This window comes from Branchiostoma floridae, chromosome 5 (assembly GCF_000003815.2).
Source record: "Branchiostoma floridae strain S238N-H82 chromosome 5, Bfl_VNyyK, whole genome shotgun sequence".
Taxonomy (NCBI): Eukaryota; Metazoa; Chordata; class Leptocardii; order Amphioxiformes; family Branchiostomatidae; genus Branchiostoma; species Branchiostoma floridae.
In genome coordinates, this window is record NC_049983.1 from 11903362 (window position 1) to 11921387 (window position 18026).

The following is an 18026-nucleotide window of genomic DNA, read 5'->3' on the forward strand; positions in this document are numbered from 1 at the left end:
TTAAGTTTCGCGTCCTACGTTTACTAGCAGAACAGTAGCCCTTCGGCCTGAGGCTGACCACCAACCTCCGAAATCGTAAAAGAAACTCCGGTCCGAGACCAAAATGATGAAATCACCTAAACCTCCAGAGATTTAGTCTAATAATACATGTCTACACAAAAGGGAACATAACCATAACGTCAGTTTGGCAACTGTTGCTCAGCTAACTCTATGCATCACCTTGAGACTTTACTAAGCAGGCCCGTGGAAACGATTTGTTTGAAGAAGGATCTGTAAAAATACGCGCGGCAGCTTTAAAGCTATAAACAATATTCTATACAGCTTCAGACGCTCCTGACCCGTACAGATGAATTCGACTGCATGGCGGCTGCCTCTGTTTGCATTGACGTAGGTTTGAAGCTGTCATGAATCTCACGCATTTCCTGGCAAGCGGCTGTCAGAATCATCAAATTGCTTTCCTTTTGTTCAAATTTGCTTTGTCAAGTGCTACTTTTGCAGCCTCATCTAATTGCAATAACATCTTATACGTGCCATGTGCACAAGAATTTAAAACTAACCTTCTGAAAGACACTCCGAACATTGTAAGGATTTGCATTCACTTTCCATGTTGTCCCAAGATAAAAGATCTCCAACATTCTAATGATATGCAACGAGGCTCCTTGAAGTGACATATGATGGAAAAAATGAAACCCTTCACCTTTCTGGGCGAAAATCAATGTACGTTCCCGTCTGCAAGCGTTACCTGTAGACTAAATCATGTATGTAACGGCCATTATATCCATGAAAACACTACCTTCGTGCGTGCGTGCGTACGTGCGTGTGTGTGCGTGTGCGTGCGTACGTGCGTGCGTGCGTGCGTGCGTGCGTGCGTGCGTGCGTGTGCGTGTGTGCGTGTGTGTGCTGTATGGACAGCTTATATAGGGGGAATCTGGCGATGGCTCATTAGGATATGTGGTAGGTGGGCAGAGGTTGAGAAGACAATCAGCAACTACTATACAACTACTACGGCACTACAGCGTATAGTACAGAGAGTACGGTTTCGGACGGATTTGTAAAAAAAAATGAAAGGCAATAGCTCAAGAAGGATCCCGCAGGTCGCTTTTCAGTACTATTGTAATACTAATAGTAATAGTAATAGCATACTTCTGGTGCTGCAACGAAAAATAACGGCCATATTCCAAACCCCACATACTAGGGGGTACATGTATGTGCGCTTGCTGATAACTTAGGCTGAGAAGTCCACCATGAGGAACTGTACGCCATGACTTAGCATTCTTCCATTGGAAACAGCTATGTTTTTACAGAGCTTATTGTGACAGAAAATAAATTGCTAGCATGCTGTTGGAGACAACGTTAGCGGCAACAGCCTGTGTATTCAAAGAGGTAAAACTTATGATTATTTACTCGACAGAATGATGAAATCACCTAAACCTCCAGAGATCTAGTCTGAATAACTTGCATTTGCAGACGACTCCTTGCATTTCGTGTCGAATTGAATTTCAAATGGGATGCTTTGGATATTTTATTCAACCCGTTAGCTAACATACTAGTACAATGTACATTAATTTGTAGGTAGCTAATCTTTCTTGACTTCAAGACGTTAAAACTGGACGTACAAACTACATAGTTCACAGCTGGTAGTTACAGACTAAATTACTAATTTGCATACATTGGAAGCTCCTGTCTAAACTTGCACTTGCTAGCTGAGTGTATGTTCAGGGGCAAATTTATATCCTACATATACTGGGGCGTGCCCCATTAAGTCATTAATCGTCGATATAATACCAACGTGTACGCGTTACCGTACTATTCAGGTTACAACCGTGTGTAGAGGCTGGGCGCTGCAAGACTTTATTGGCCAATATCCCAATCGAATGTTTGAATCACCTAGGAACGCAGGAATGCCGGGCTTCATACTTGCCCACGATCCAATGCATCTTGTAAGTTACCGTTTCCCATTACATTTTTTTTTCTTATTACGAGCCCTTAACAAGACAAATTTGCAATTCAAAACGGCAATAGTTCATTAGAAAACAGCCGAAGAGAGTCTGTAGTGGAGACTAATACCTACGTGTGCTGCCTTGTTTACGTACTTGTGTGTGTTAAAAAAAATCTCTTTCAGTGTATTTTGATCGTTGTTATTTATCTTTAATCCAGTTGTGGCGTTATGCTATCAGTTAGATTCTATCTTTATATCTTTTTATTTTCCAAACCTATATAGGAAAATGCACAGTGTTGCCGAACTCCTCTTATATTTGCGGCACCACAGGACAGAATGTACAGCATAAATGCTAGAATATAATATACATGTATACAAAAAGGAACATAACATCAGGCTGGCAATTGTTGCTACTCTATGCACCACCTTGAGATTTTACGAAGAAGGCCCGTGGAAACGAATTGTTTGAAGAAGGATCTGGAACAATACGTGCGACAGCTTTAAAGGTACCGATATTTAGTTAGTTTTTATCGTACGAGTCAGGACCGGGTACTATTAGTATAACTGGAAAATCCTAGGTGCTTGAGAAAAATTCTGAAATACTAGTACGCCATCCCTGCCGTGCCACCCTTGCATTCTTCCACCAATACCCATATAAGGGCCATTGTTCATACAACTTACAGGCAATGTAGCCAACATAAGAAATATCTTTTCACCTTTGTCTATGCTAATCAAGAGTTTGCTTAGCCCCGTTTAATACCCACGCACAGCCATCAGCTAAGCCGCCTGGCACATTGTTAAGAGCAATTGGAGCTGGTTAATCATTAGGAATATACCATTGTCAGCCAAGACGTCCTGTTGCAACAGTCCTGTTAACTGGCAGTTTATCCCCGCTTTTTAGTTTGCCGATCTGTCCAGGCAAGCTGTTTACATCCTGTGGCAACGGCCCGCAAACAGGCTGGGTACACCTGGAGAAGATGGCTGGCTGCGCGGGGTTCTGAGTGTGTGGTTAGCAAACTCCTGACTCCGGTACTTGAAACTCGCCTGATAACACGAGACATCCGACACCTTTCGGTTCGTGAGCTCCTGACAACCTGACTGACACGTCAAGGTACGATAGTAACAACCGAAGGCCCATTTAGTCTCGATTTTGTTAGAGTTGCCACTTGCAACCACGTTACCACCACCTCCTCACAAACGCAAACGTTATTCCCCGTGTTAGTTTTCGGACCCGTGTGCCACAACGGTCACAGATCTAATGCTCTACTAGTTTCTTCTCGTTTTGTAACTCACGGTAAGGATAATATAATCCGTTTGACTTGTAGTAAAGTGGACACTTCTCCTCAAACCACAAGACAAGTGTGTCCCGGTATGCAGTTCGCAAACATTTCTTCTGATATCCGACAGGAAATAGATTTATTGTGGACATCTGCACACAGTCATGGCACCTGTGACCCTTCTGGAAGTTCACCTGGTCTGTAGTAACGGTTTGCTGTCCTTTGAGGGCTTGACAAGTCCTTAACGGTGTTTTCTTGACACATGGGATTACATGTCGCCTGTTTTGTACCGTAATCAGGTGTGCACAACAGATTTTAGATTGTATCGCGCGTTGTGTGTCTATTGTCAGACAATACACGAGATTATGGGGGTGTCAATCACTTCAGACCGCCAACTTCGAATACGAGTAGGCTTCCATCTTGGGTTCTCTCTAAAACTTTTCGCCATAAATGTATAGTGCAACTTTCTAATTTCGAATCTGGTAAAAAGCAATCAATCAAGAGATTTTTAGTTCGGGCATTTTGTTACATCGAAATGCTGGCAGCAGTACAAAACTATCGTAACCGTTTGTAATATTGAATTTCTATCCTAGATTCTCTGTGATTTTACTCCGTTTCATTTCCATATAGGTGTCTGTCTCAGCCAAACTGAAATGTGCGGATCAAGAAGGATCAGATGCTATCTACATTCCGAGTGAGGGAGAAAAGAAGCCAATCTTCTTGTTTACCAAACAAACATCCCCGCGTCAGGTGCCACAGGAAACTTACAACATTGCTAACGCCATTCTGTCAACATCTGACCACAATAACAATAGCAAGTGACGCAGGGAAAACTACGACCCCGCTTTGACAGCTGAAGAATTTTCATGACGTCATAATCAGGCGAACTTTATTTCCTACATCTAATGGTAAAACTAAGGTGTGCGTCGCCATGGCTACCAGCCTTTGATGTAGCATAACAAGTGATTAACTTTTCTTTTTCTCGCGTCATCTGGTTTTATACAAGCAACAGCTGTTCACCTTTAAATAGAGCCTGGTACCCCTGAGGTAAGTTTTTGTAAATCGGGGTGAAGCTTTGACACGCACCGTGGTCTGCAACATCGACCCGTTAGTACAAAACGTTCGCCCAGTGAGGACAACAGAGCCGCCTGCTTTGTGTGGAAAGCGCGTCCAATAGCAACAAGTGTTTGTTCAACTCTTATACGCCACAGCGCTCTCAAGTCTTACCTACAGGTGAACTACGACTCTCGAGGTTCGTAACGGTCTCCCAGTGCGTTACCCGTGTTAAATACCCATTCAGGCAGACGAGAAACGGTTTAAAGGGATTTAAGACCCGGGAATCGGGCTTATTTCGTGACTTAGGATTTGACAACGGAGCGGTGAACAAGGTAATTAGCGGACATGGCCACGTTCTACGTCACAGGTGTACGTCGGCCGCCTATACTGGCTCCGTACCGCACAAGGAGTGTGGAGAGCATACATGCGCAGTTTTCCGCACAGAATGCTGGCTGGAAGGGAGGGTCTGGACGGGGGTTGGACAAGAGCGCGAGATGTATGTCGTCTCCAAGACTTAACGGCGATATTAAGAGAGATAATTCCCTTTTAAGCCCTTGGAAATTGGGCTGGGAGGAGCTGAACAGACGATCGCCATCTTCATCGCCAGGAGGGAGTAGAGAGAGACTTAACTTACCTTCTACACCTCGGATGGGGGTCAGGATTAAGGTAAGGAGTCATTCTGCAATTGTTGTCTAGCCTTTTAACTACATGACATTCAATTTGACATTGTACAACTCTGTGATACGGTCATTCTTCAGGCAGCTCGGTAAAGCTTCCATGGACAGTTGAGATGTTTTACTCTCCAAATAGAGGTTAGGCTCTGGCTGTTTTTAGGCGTTTTTATCGGGCTTTCTACTAAAGTTTGTACCGTTTTGTTGACGTTTCGCGGCTAAAGAAACATCAATGAAACAGTACAAAATAAAAACGTCTAAAAAAAATTCAAATACAGCCGCAGCATAATCTCTGCTTGGAGAGTAGAGATGTTCAGCAATATGCTGGTAACTTTAAAAATGATGCTGCAGATACCGGGTACTTCCTCTCTTGACGTGAGCAAAGTTAACGTTTGCTCGCAGGGTCCTTCACATGTTTGTTTCTAAATGTTGACGTACCTTAGGGAAACAAAGCCCAACCGGCGTCACTTTTTATCACCTTTTCCCCTTTCATCATACACACATATAATCACGCTGCTATTTGAGTGGTGCCATCATCTGTGAAGATGGAAGGATGTCTACTTTTTGAAAAGTTACCAATTTCCAAGTCATTATGAATCACTCCCTAATCGAACAAAAATGTGGGTCCTGCTGAAAGCTAATTTCCTAGTTTTATGAGAGTCTGTCTGACTTCCCAGCAATGATTGACAAAGGGACCACACGTCGGGGTCGTGACGAGGTCAAACGGCATCGTTACTTTCTAGGAAGTCACGGCCTCCTCAAGGACAATGACTGATGACGTCATGTCCATTGTTTACCTGATGTCGATGGGGTCCTGGGAGACCAAAGCTCCAACAAGCACCACTTTCCTACAATGTACGTGTCCGGTGATTTAGGTCGTTTTTCATTAATTCGAAGCAGGATTTCCGCTCATTTTCTTTGACCTTTCTAAAGTGTTTGCGCCATTTCAGCATTATTTGGCTCTTTACTACAATTACAGAGAAACTTGCATGCTCAAGAAGCCAGGCCTGTGTTTTCCATCTTATCAGTAACATTATCTGCTATACATGAATAATCCGTCGCGTGGCGCCTCTTCTACTTAGCCATGCCCACTCCATTGACTCTGGGTTGACGTTATCTCAAACGGTTATCTGTGAAGTCCCCGCTAAGTACAAATAAACACAGCCACTGCCATGGCTGCCTTCCTTCAGGTTTAGACTTCTGATCTCACGTTACATGAACCTTCCCCTCGACTTTGGTGCTATTTGTTCTCACCCAACCACCGCTAGCGCCTTGGACATGATCTATTTATTTCCTGCCTCAAGTTGTTGAAGTTATCTCCAGTGGAAGTTTGTTCTCCAACTGGTTCTTTGTTTGATTTCTAACTGCTTTTTTAAGGTCAGGGTGTAGGGTGACGTTACAAATGGTGCCATCGCACTTGTCACGAATGTCCTCTAAACAATAAAGGATGTGACTCTCAGGAAAAGCTATGCCGGAGCATCAAATATCATGTTTATTATGTATTACTCTTGGATTAAACATTGACTCCGTTCTAGCATGAACCAACTTGGAGCGCACACTTCAACTGAACAAGCAGCAGCCAGTGCTGAACACACTCAAAAACAAATACAAACAATCCCGCCAGGACGTAATTGCTATGCATGTAAGAAGTACAGCCACCCATTATGTTCATTGCTTGAATGTCATGTGCAACTCTCCAGTTTCCTCTCGGATTTCGCTATACAGATTCCGAAGTACGGAGTTCATCTCATTTATCAGTCTTTATTGAATACATCAAGGAGCTTTTATCAGATAAAAGCTCCTTGAATACATCAAGGAGAAACTCATTGAATGCATATGGTCCTTTAGACCGTGAACAACACTGGACTTCTGTGAGCTCTGGTTAAAATGTTCCACCTACATGGGAAAACCCCTTAACATCAATTTGTAACCGTTTTAACTGTACTTCCAGTGGTGGTGGCGTGATATCACAAATGTAACTTACTGAATTTGTTCGCAACTTTGCGCCGAATTCTACACGCTTCCCCAAAAAATGCCAAGTTGATGTCACTGTCGTGAAGGTAGTTTATCATCTTCCTTCCTTTTTTTTCTCATTCGAAACACCATTGTCGGAGTTTAAAATACAAGGTTATGATCACAACCTCGTTGGTGTAGAAAATCAAATTTTCAAGTTACTCAAAGGCTATGAGCGGATATATAGTATCAATCGGAAGAGAGTAAAATATGCCTTGAATTGAAAAATCGACAATTCGGACAAACCATTTGGTGCACATAAACCATTTTTAGAATTGTTTTCAGACATTTTGTCACCCAAATTGACACGGTGCAATTGGTCTCTTCTGTTCAGACTGTTGTATGAAGTTAACGTTCGTGTAACTTCCACGTTGCTTGCAAACACGTGTTCATTCAGCATGAAAAGATCGGTAAACATTAAAGACTTGTTACGCAGTAAATGAGGATTTCACTGAGTACACCTCGTAAAGAAAGTAGATATCGCACATGGTTGAAGATCAAAAGATCAAAGACTTTGAAGCTTTATGATTGGGCATTCCTATTGGGGGTGTTGTATAACTCCTGTCAACGCGTGTAGGGGAGGAGCATCTTTGCATATTGGTCGTTCACCTTTCTAAATTCTATTTGCATGTTTGCGACTCTTTGTGTTTTCAACGTTAGACATTTTTATCGGGCTTTCTATTTTGTGCTGTTTTCTCTATGTCTCGCTGTTTGTCAACCTAAAAAAAATCTGCTTGGAAAGTACATGTTTGCATTCAAGTTGTACAAATGTATTGCAAGTTTGTCTTTGGATGGGTATTTGAAGTAAAGCAATTTTGGTCAAGTCCACCTCATTTTGTCTACAAGACATGTTGTTTTACGTCCAAGTGTAACGTTGGGTTAGATCAAATCTCTGAAAGAAAATAATCATTATATCTTTAATTATTATTATAGTACCGTATTTAGCACTGTTAGTAGTACTCTACACGGTGAAGTTACCCCAAGAAATGGTACGGTCCGCCTGTTTTCAGGGTGTGGCCTAGTGATTGACAGCAGCGTTCCGCCCCGAAAACAGAAGGACCTGTCAATCATTCTTGCGCTCGGGCTGGCCCGCTCACTCCTGGCTGGCATAGTTTGAATTGCTGGAGCAAAAGCGTTGGAAAACTCGCGTGCCGAGCAGGGATACAGCAGAAAAGCCGAGCTTTAAACCCATGTGCAGGTAATAATTATTGTATTTTTCCAAAGTAGGACGATCCGAAATGACATTTCTTTTAAAGAGACAGGTTTTGTTATGGTAAAGTCTAAGGTATCATTCCGATCAAAGGGAGGGTGAAAAGGTGACCGTTCCGGCTCTGACACTTGGCTTGAATAGGGGGACGCCCGTGATTATAAGTGCGAAAATTATTTCGGCCCAACGGTTTTCGCCATGCAATGGAGTCATTTCTGAGGCGATTTTCCTCTTTTCGACGCAGTTACAGGGTAAGATTGTTGTCCATGTGTTGGGTTAGACCTCCGTGTGTGCACAAGGCAAGGCCTGACGCCCAACGCGAGAGATTTTCTCGGCCTGCGGCGCACACAATGCCGAATGTTTACCCAGGGGGAAGCGCTGATGAAACCTCGGTTTGTACAGGCTTCCAGAGAGCACAAACGTGGTCCTTACTAATTTTACAACTCAAATAAGTTGTCCTGGTATTTCAGTTTGTTCTGTCTGTTATGTTAAGTGTTGTAGATGGTTCACTTTGTGTAGAAATGCCGTCGTTTTTGGCCAAGGGTGGGGAGGGGGGCTCTTCATTTACGACTGTTCTAGTCGGTCGCTAGCGTCGACGGACAGACACTGTTGGGATGTTTAAATCACTTCAATCCGAGAATTTCTACCCTTACATACCATTTAACATGTTAGCAGGGACTTACAAATGCTGAATGATATACAAGAAGGCTGTGTACGTCTTTATTTTTGTCTTAACACAGCCCCTTTGATTTAATTCAAGGTAACGAGTCGAAATGTGAACAATTTTTACACGTCATTACAGTGTCGAGAACCATCAAAATCATACTGTCTGCAGGTTTACCTATTCTGTAGGTCCTGGTCTTGAGCTTTACACACTAGAAGACCGTTAAAACTTTCCATTTGGGAGGGTCAAATTTTTATAACATATAGACCATAGTATTTTTGTATATACCTTATCAGTTTGGTGTGTTTACCTGTGGTACGCTTTCCTACATTGTGTCCAGGTGTGGGATTTGGCTGAGTGCCAGTTTGAAAATAGGTTGAGTCAACTCCACAACGTTACCTGTTTAGTTTGAATGATTGTCTCTGGTGTAGGAATAAATACATATCCATATGTTACCAAGCCAAGTCATTAATCTGCAGATACACATGGAGTTTACCTCCTGCTAGTTCGCTACTCTGGGGGACAGGTGTCCATATTTCAGGTCGCAAGGCCTACATATTGTATGGTATGTGTATCATCTCTGGCTTTTGGTTTGATGTATTTCACAATCAAAGATACATATATGGAAAGCTCTCTGACAGTGTCTGTTGTGAATTTTACCAGAACTACTACATTGTATAAAAAAGTGTGTACCAGCCACCTGGTTGGCTATGTCTGGCTTGTACAAGTTGAAGCCCCTGAGAGAAGATGTAAAACTAAAAGGCCACCTGGGGACCAAACATCCATACCTGGCCACAAAGTACTTAACGTTGAAACTTAATCTCATTGCACGTTAAGGATAATGATATTCCCAATTTGATGGTTGGCATTATATAAAAGCATATTTGGCCCAATGTGTATAAATTTGCTGGTGCTTATTGCCGGTGCATGTGTATCATTGGTTTGTTTGTACTGCATGAAGTTGTCTGAAACATTAGCATTTGCATCTGAATCAGTGCCTCAATTTGGCAAAAGTGATACACAGTTGACAAGTATCTACCTGGCCATCGTTCACAGTTTTTGACATTTTTATGTCTCCCCAGAGTCTAGGAAACTCAAAGGAGGAAAGTGAATAGCTCTGTTGGCTTTTCCTTGTTTGTCAATTGCACTGTATTTTTACATGACAAAACCTGCCAATATGGAAAGTTTCAGATGGATTGATCTTTTCTTATATCCATTAGGTGAGCTTTGAGTAAAATTTAACTAAAGGCAAAGGCATCTGAATGACATCCATTGTCATTTCTGGTCATTTACATGTATCTCACCGTGTCTAGTTCCTATATCTTATGGCAGGTAGCCAGGCCAAGGGCCCAGAGATGGGTCCAGTTGGGATTCTTGAAGCCCAACTTGTGGCCTAGTAAAAGCATGTTATGGTGTCAGGTCAAGTGGTGCTGTGCAGTTTTCCATCCCTCCAAGGTTTCCAAATGGTCTCATGGCTGTCCATATGGAATAGGCAACATTTGTCTAACACAGATGCCATGGATGCCAGGCCTTTCAAAACTTGACTTCCTCAGGAAAGAGTGGTGTTGAATGTTAGTAATTGTTCCTGGTTCTGGACCACAGCATGACTCATAGATGAAAGCACTGCTCCTGTGATAGTGTGAATTGTGTACATGTACATGTATATCCTGTGGAAGTGTCACTCTGCAAACATTACCATAAATATCAAAGTCAATGGGTTCAGTATTTCTTTATTTACCATAACAGAAAATGGAATAAATAACAATCCCCTCTGGCAATTGGTAACAAAAGTCACAAACAAAACCCTATACAAGTAGTGCATGGATACCTCAGAGCTTTGACCTAACCTGATGTACAGTTATGAATATTGCATAAACTCTTCCTAGTTTTGTGTTGGCCGTATTTATTTTCGTGTCATTTTGCTCATGTTTCTTGTCTTGATTTGCAGGGTTTTGTGAAGGGTAACTCAGAAGAGAAGAGAGACCAGGTCATGTCTGCTGTTCAGGCCTGCTCAGCGTGTGTGAAATGTGGGGACCGGTGTCCCGGCTACCAGCCCCACTACTGGAGGTAAGCCATACACTCCTCTCCTCTCGTCCTAGACACAAAAACTCCAATCCAGCAAGATGGCCAATAACTGCTCTGCCGGCTACATTCTTTCCCATTTGCCACAGCAAGATCTGCTTGGAGATTACAAGATAGAAACTGCTGACCATTAGTTCAGAAAACCAGTGTTGAACAGTAGCTTGTGTTCCACATCCATTTATCTCACCATGAAAAAATCTGTTTGCTTTTGGGAAGCCATGTTGTGAGCTAGAATTTCCCCCATCCATGATGTAGCCCATCAGTTTCTACTTGATGGTAACCTTATATGGTATTAGGTGTGCAGAGATTCTGGCTTGTGCTTATCCCAAGGCTGTTCCTTGCTGAATTCCCTTTCAATATTTCAGAAACTAATGGAATGGTTTTTGCAATGTTGAACTTGAAATTTTTTTATATCATGTAATACGATGTATGCTTCCAAGTCAGTAGTAGGATACTAGTGCTAGAGTAGATCATTAGAATTTAGAGCCAGGTAGGAGCCTACAGTTGGCAATTAACCTAACACTGACTTCTCAAAGTAAACATGTATTCACATATTCAAATGTATTACTTTTAGCAATCACAACTCCATGTCCTTGGTTGATGCCTAAGTATCATCATCTATCATTCTCTGTATTTTTGTATGTTGTTTGTCAAACAGAGGAACAATAACTATCCGCAATTTGCTAATGTTAAACCATTGATAATGCCTCCAGTTGTTTGCCCATTAGATATGTTTCCTTTGATTGTTATACCAGGAGTAACAATTACGCTGCACTGTTTTACAACCATCCATAGCCACCATTTTAATTTCACATATAATGTGATTTATGATTGCTGCCTTTCCGATAAATCGGCTAAATTGCTAGTCTCTGCAGCTGTTGGGGGGAAAAGGGAAGCTTTCTCTGTCTAATGGGTTTTCTACTTTTGTGCTAATTTTGACGAATGTTCAGCCGGACAAGTTGTGATTGCAATAAATGATGTTGAATGGAGTCATAATGGGTGGTGTAACAGATGTGAACAGATGCAAAATGTAGGCATTACCGAAATGGATGCAGTTCTGTGCCTTTAGTTTCAGCAGGAATACATGTTGAGGTTGTCAGAGTTTCTGATAACTCACAATTTCTTGGCATACAATTAACATTTTGTACTTTCTTATCAGTTATTAGTCATGCTGGGGGATTGGCTATGTCATATTGTTGCTAAAGACTTTGCCTGAATTTTGTGAAATAAGTGGACTGAACTGGAAAAATAAGGAATTGATACCATGGTACCATGACAGTAATGATATTGTGCAAGTGTGTTTGTGAAGCCTTTTTTGGATAAGATTTATTTCTTATTTGGATGCATGACTGTTGAAAGATGTCATGCTCAAGACATTCCTCCAATTGACAATTTCACCTTCTTTTCTACACCCTTTGTTTATGCTTATTGGTTAAAAAAATTACCTTCTTGTTGTCCAATTTGAAAATAAGTCTCTGCTTAATTAGGGTTGCAGTTGTATTGTTTCAGTTTTCACTTGGCTTGTTTCATTGTTAGGCTAATTAAAAGAAGGATCAGTATTGCATTTATTGGGATAGAGTGCGATGAAACTGCCGGAAAGTTTGACCAGTCGTGCCATTGATATCATCTTTGCCAGCCCCTCAGCATATTGTGAGACCATCACAATATGGGGAAACGTAAGCTGGGTCTTAGCATCTAAGAAATATGTCCAGAAATTCGCTGAATAGATAAACCACAAGATACCATAGGAGTGGTGGAGTGGAAGGTTTTTACCTGAGGCCACCACAGACTGTTATTTTCTACCTATAATTTTCCTTGTGCACTGATTTGTAGTTTAAAAGCAGCACTTTTCTTTACGTTTGTCAGTACAGTTTATAGCCCTTCACAACATAGGAGAGCTTTGTTGATCATACACATTTACATTTTGGTTTGTAACTGCCATTGCAATTATGCAAATGTGAGGGCATGTTTCAGCCAATTTTCTACCTCTGACTGGGTCAGGGCTGACCTTTGTCAGATGTGATTCAGACATTAGAATTCCAAACAGATTGTGGTAGAGATGTTTGAAATAAGGACACCATACCCTTTTGGGCCTTTTTTTTTATTTCAAAAGGCTAGCAAGCTTTTAGTTTTATTGTTGTGATTGAGGTCTGTCTGTCACCATTCCTGGTTATGGTTATTCATAGACATTTCATGCCCCAAACTCCACATAACTGCAATTTTCTGTTGTCTAGTGTTGGGCACAGGTAACATCAACAGCATGCTTTCATATGCATCAAAGGATATTGGCTGCATTCCTGCCACAGTCTTGACTATTCACTAGTACAAGTATACCTGCTTCGTTATTGAAAATAACAGATCTGGTACAACTACAAGCCATCTAACCTTGATCGAACCACCCTGAGATTGTTGCTACACCTGCAAAAATCAATAGCTGAATGAAAAAGCTATGGTAAAATGTCCCTTTGTCTTTCTGTTGTCCCAAGAATTACATTCACTCAGTTCATCCATCAGATGATCTTATTACAAAAGCAGTCTATGTGCAAATGTACATAATGTGGACACATGTAGTTTGCTCTTATAATCAAACCCAGTGCCCTGCTGGGACCTGTGTCTTTGAAGTCAGTATTTGGCTGCAGTGTTTCCCTTTGTGGGTATAGATCTGACAAATATATGCCTAAGGACAAATGCCAACTCTTATCCCCCTCTGAACTGTGAAAACTGAACTAAACGTAGACGCCTATCAAATTTCACCAGGATATTAGGAGGAAAAGGTCTGGTAGCGTTCACCAGATTTCAAGCTCAGCAAAAGCACAGCAACTGTAACATTTTGAACATGTTCAGAGGAGGCTACTGGGACTTGCGGGACCTTTTGTGGAAGTTTCTGCCTTTTGAGTGTCAAACTCTTGTGCGTGAATCATTCATGGCCTTCAGAGCTAAGGATTCATATTGCATGACGTTTGATCTCCCCTGGGGATTTGGCTGTAATTTTGCCAAAAGTCTGACTGTTGGATCATGGATGTAAATGATCCCAACAGTCAGCCATCTCAGGAAATATACCCCACAAGGTGGGAATACTGGGATAAAGTCTTCAGGATTTCAAGGAAGGGGTCTTTTCCCTTTCCTGTCTTCAAAGTCTACCTCTTCTTTAGTCTTTTCCCTCCAGAATATTGCCAAAGGCCAGCCTTTGTCAGATCATCTTTATTGTTCATTGTTAGAAATTTGCTGGCCATTAGTGCAATAGGAGATAAAAGTGCCAACTGTATTTATAGATAAGACAAAGCTCCAGTAAATCAGTGTAAGTAACATTGCATCTTTTGGATTGTCAATCTCTGAGTTTCTGTGTAGCTTGTGCTAAGTGTGCAGCTGACTATAAGGCTGGATAGTTCCTTTTATTGGCTTGAGATCTTCTTTCAGTAATTATTAATGCAAAGAAAGGTAACATTTATGCTGAGACAGAGGTCAAATTACTTACAATAGAGGCAGATGTTCCAGTTGAATTTTTTTTGGTTCTCTTATATTTTACAGTTTCCAGCAGACAGACTGACAGCCATTAAGCACATACCGCATCCCGGCATGTGTATCATTACTTTATGCCAAGTTTGACCCCTGAAGTAAATTTGGGGCCTTAATTGAAGACCCTTCCTGAGATGATAACTGGGCTGTGAAAGACTGTATACATTGCTGCATATGGTGGCGCCCACATCAAACAGAGGCTAGGGCAGCAGTTTGTGTGCCCTAGACCTCAGTATGTGTGCTGGAGACTTGTGGGTCTGTAGTATTACAATACAAGGTCAAATCTCAACATTGTGCAAAGTCGCCTTTGCTGTCATGTAAAATTGTTACCTATAATGGTAAAATACCAACTAGCATCGCTGATTATTTAAATTGTAGTGCGATTCACATTCAGGTTTATACTTTGGATATACAAGTGGGGGATTTAAGACATTTTCCTCCATTGAAAATTGTCAGACCTCAACTTTGGAGACTAATGGCCAAAACAGGCTCCAGTATTGATATCACCTTACAGTATCTGGTTTGTATTTTGAAGCTGTATTATTCTTGTATGTCTGGCTCCAAAAATCAGGTATCAGGAAGTGGCTGGCTTAACGAGAACCAAGGGCTTATTGCATTTCCTTTGATTGCCGCTATCAGTGTCAGGTATTGGCATTCCTGAACTGGTAATGTCTTTTTTATCCTCTTACGAATTAACGACAGTTATGATAGATTGAGGTATTGATTGGATGATGAGGTGTGCATGTCGGACAACAGCGCAGAGCATGGGGACACAAGGATCAACCAGGATGACTGCCAGACTCAACAACTTGATCCCACCTGGTTGTCCTGCTCTGTTTCTTGTATCTGTAAGGTTGGACACACCATCCTACTTCACACAGACCATCAGGATGCATTAGACTCGCTTGGTTTTGCCTGGAGTATGCTACATGTATAGGGAGTATTTATTTGCTGATGTTTTCACCCAGGCACAAAAGAAGGTGGTATTTCCTTTTGATCTGTGTTATTGCTTTCATGAAGATTGGTTTGGATTCAAACAGTAGATACCTTACACATCCGCTTACATAGACGTCACAGGGAATGTCTTAAGTATCAATCATGATTCATCAAACATGAAAAAAGAAGTAACTGTTTATATCTGACTTGTTAGTGAATCAGAGATATACATTCATTTCTCTTCTCATCCTATAACATATATAAGTTTTGTGTGGAAGATAGTAACCAGAAAAGTCACTTCTGACGTTCTGTCCCTGCATGGGGTAAGTGCCCGAGGTTCTGTATGAGAGAAATGTGACTGATAAAAGTAGCTGTCTGTAGGTGTTTCTCACTATTGTGTTGTAATGATTGATGGAATGCAGGTAGTGTCAGCCTGTCAGTCTGACCTTTTGTTTACTCCATAACGTGCTGTTCAGCCTGTCCAGCTTTTAAGATTTACACCTGCAGCAAAGGAAGATGACCATTGACAATCAATAAGTCTGTCTGATGGTTGTTGATTTCTTTGTTAGACCCTTTTGCCAGTTGTCGGTTTCCGTTCCATTTATTTTTCCCTCTACCTGCTCAAGGTAACCGGCCATGAATTGCTTTGACATCCACATTAGTGCCAGGATAACATGATGCACCTTGCAGGATTTTCATCTTCAGCTTTGTCAGCATTTTCTCAAATCCTTTGAGTTGATTGTAACCTTGATCTTGGTATGAAGAAAGGGAAATCCTCTAGCTAATGAAGAGGATGAGGTGCAACCCAACTCCTAGTTCCTTCAGACTTTATTTATCCAGAGAACAGGGCCTATCCTAAAGGGAGATGATAAATTGGGTACAGCTGAAGGGACCCAGCTACTGAAAACCTGTGGACAACTATTGCCAGAACAAAACGCTCATGTTCAAGAAGACACCAGAAGATAACCACAGTGTAAGAAATGCTGGACAGAGTTTCTGGAATTCCAGGAGCCAAGCTACAAGCGTGGATTTGAGTTTTAGAAATATTTGGAGAAAGCAAAGTTGGTCTTGAGACTAAATTGTTGGTACCAATTAGGGTCAAAGGAAAGAACCTCTGAAAACAGAGACAGAGTGAACATTATTTGTACTTGGCTCCCCTGTTTTTTCTCCAAATAGCTTTTTGTTTGTTTGGCAGGCAAAATCCCTCCACAGTTTGATCAATGGCCTGGTCTCAAAATATCAGTTTTAATTACCATGTGCTAAAAGAAATATGTGCAGTAGTCTAGTAGATCTACATAGGTTTGGAGTTGGGAGCTTGGAAGAGGAAAATATTTCCCTGAATCTACCAGTTAGTCTGTGTACAAGCATCAATCCCTGCAGAATGAACTGAAATTCAATGCCATGGCTTGTGTATTATTTGAAGTACGTAAAAGGAATTGTTGTAGTAAATTTGTACAAAACCGTACTTATGCATACAAAGTTAGTTTTTGAGCAACACTCCTTGAACCATTCCTGGTATCAGAACTTCTGACGTCAAGATATGGATAATGACAGACCCCCCATTTTCTGTCACATTGAAGCTGAAATTCATTTCATTGATGGAAATTCAGTGTAACTATTTCCTAGTATTTGTCTGTTTTCAATGTTGCACCCGTAAATATGCCCATTTTGCCTTGACCTACACTATGACATACCAGTAACCTACCGTACAGGACCATTGTAATCCCATTAATAATAGAATACTTCTATCGATCCAGTAGATTCAGTGTTGGAAACACCAGTTGATATATGTCTCAGTGGAGTAATGTGGCATGTGCACTTACTTGTCCACTGAAAACTTTCCCTAAGTGTTAGGAAGAGGAAGTTGTAAGGAGGGGAGTGATCATCCTTCCTGTTGGCATGTTGTCAGCCACCTTCCATCAGCATGAGGTGAAGAGGAGTCGAAAACCACAAAGATGCCACACAAGATGTTACCTTCAACAGCTTGCAATGATAGTTGGTACCTTAGTTCTGTATGTGCTGTATGTGTGCTCAAGTTGTGGTAAGTCTTACCAGTCTCATCTAACGATTCTGAGGATGATATTATTTTTTCCGCCTTGTTATTCTGCAGAAATAAAATATTAGTAGACAATCATTCTTATAGGTGCCCAAACCATCTGTATCTGAATGCCACTTTGCTACTCAGCTCTGTACACCACACAATCTACTTGCTGCATGGTTGTGACAGGAGATAAACATAGCCCAGATTGCACAGCAGACCCTCCGACCAAACCCCAAAGCAGGAGTGGCAGAAATCTCCCTGAGAAATTTCACACAGCCAGGAGAGATGCAGGGAAAAACTTCAGCCACTCCAGCCCTCCCTCCCCTAGCACCCAGTTGTTAGGTGGGATCTGCATATGTTCCATATGGATGATGCTAGGGGAGTGATCATTGGGATTACTGATACTTACAATTATAGATCAAAGGTGTCTTTTTTTTCTGGACTTATCCAGTTGACTGATCAACCAAAGGGACAGACACCAGGTCGTGTATGTGGTGAAAAGAAAAAGTGAGAATAGAGATCATAGAGATGGATCATGTTATGTTCTGGCTGACAGATGAAAGGGCAGAACTTAGACGTTATGCGCTTCGTTGATCCATCTTGCTTATCTAGTCTCCTGTGAGG

At 41.6% G+C, this 18026-nt stretch overlaps 1 protein-coding gene across 3 annotated transcripts in view; it reads left to right on the plus strand.

Moving 5' to 3' along the window:
* Positions 1-2863: 2863 nt before the first annotated feature.
* Positions 2864-18026, plus strand: part of LOC118415221 (prickle planar cell polarity protein 3-A-like) — a 48503-nt gene continuing 33340 nt past the window's right edge. Inside the window, exons 1-3 of one of the 3 annotated variants that reach the window (XM_035819619.1) lie at positions 2864-3050; positions 3847-4938; positions 10776-10894. In XM_035819619.1, coding sequence (XP_035675512.1) covers positions 4618-4938; positions 10776-10894 — 440 coding nt within the window. In that variant the 5' untranslated portion in view covers positions 2864-3050; positions 3847-4617. Of the gene's footprint in view, positions 3051-3846; positions 4939-7993; positions 8155-8239; positions 8415-10775; positions 10895-18026 lie in introns of those variants that run through there. The other 2 variants (XM_035819622.1, XM_035819620.1) reach the window with 2 other exon arrangements.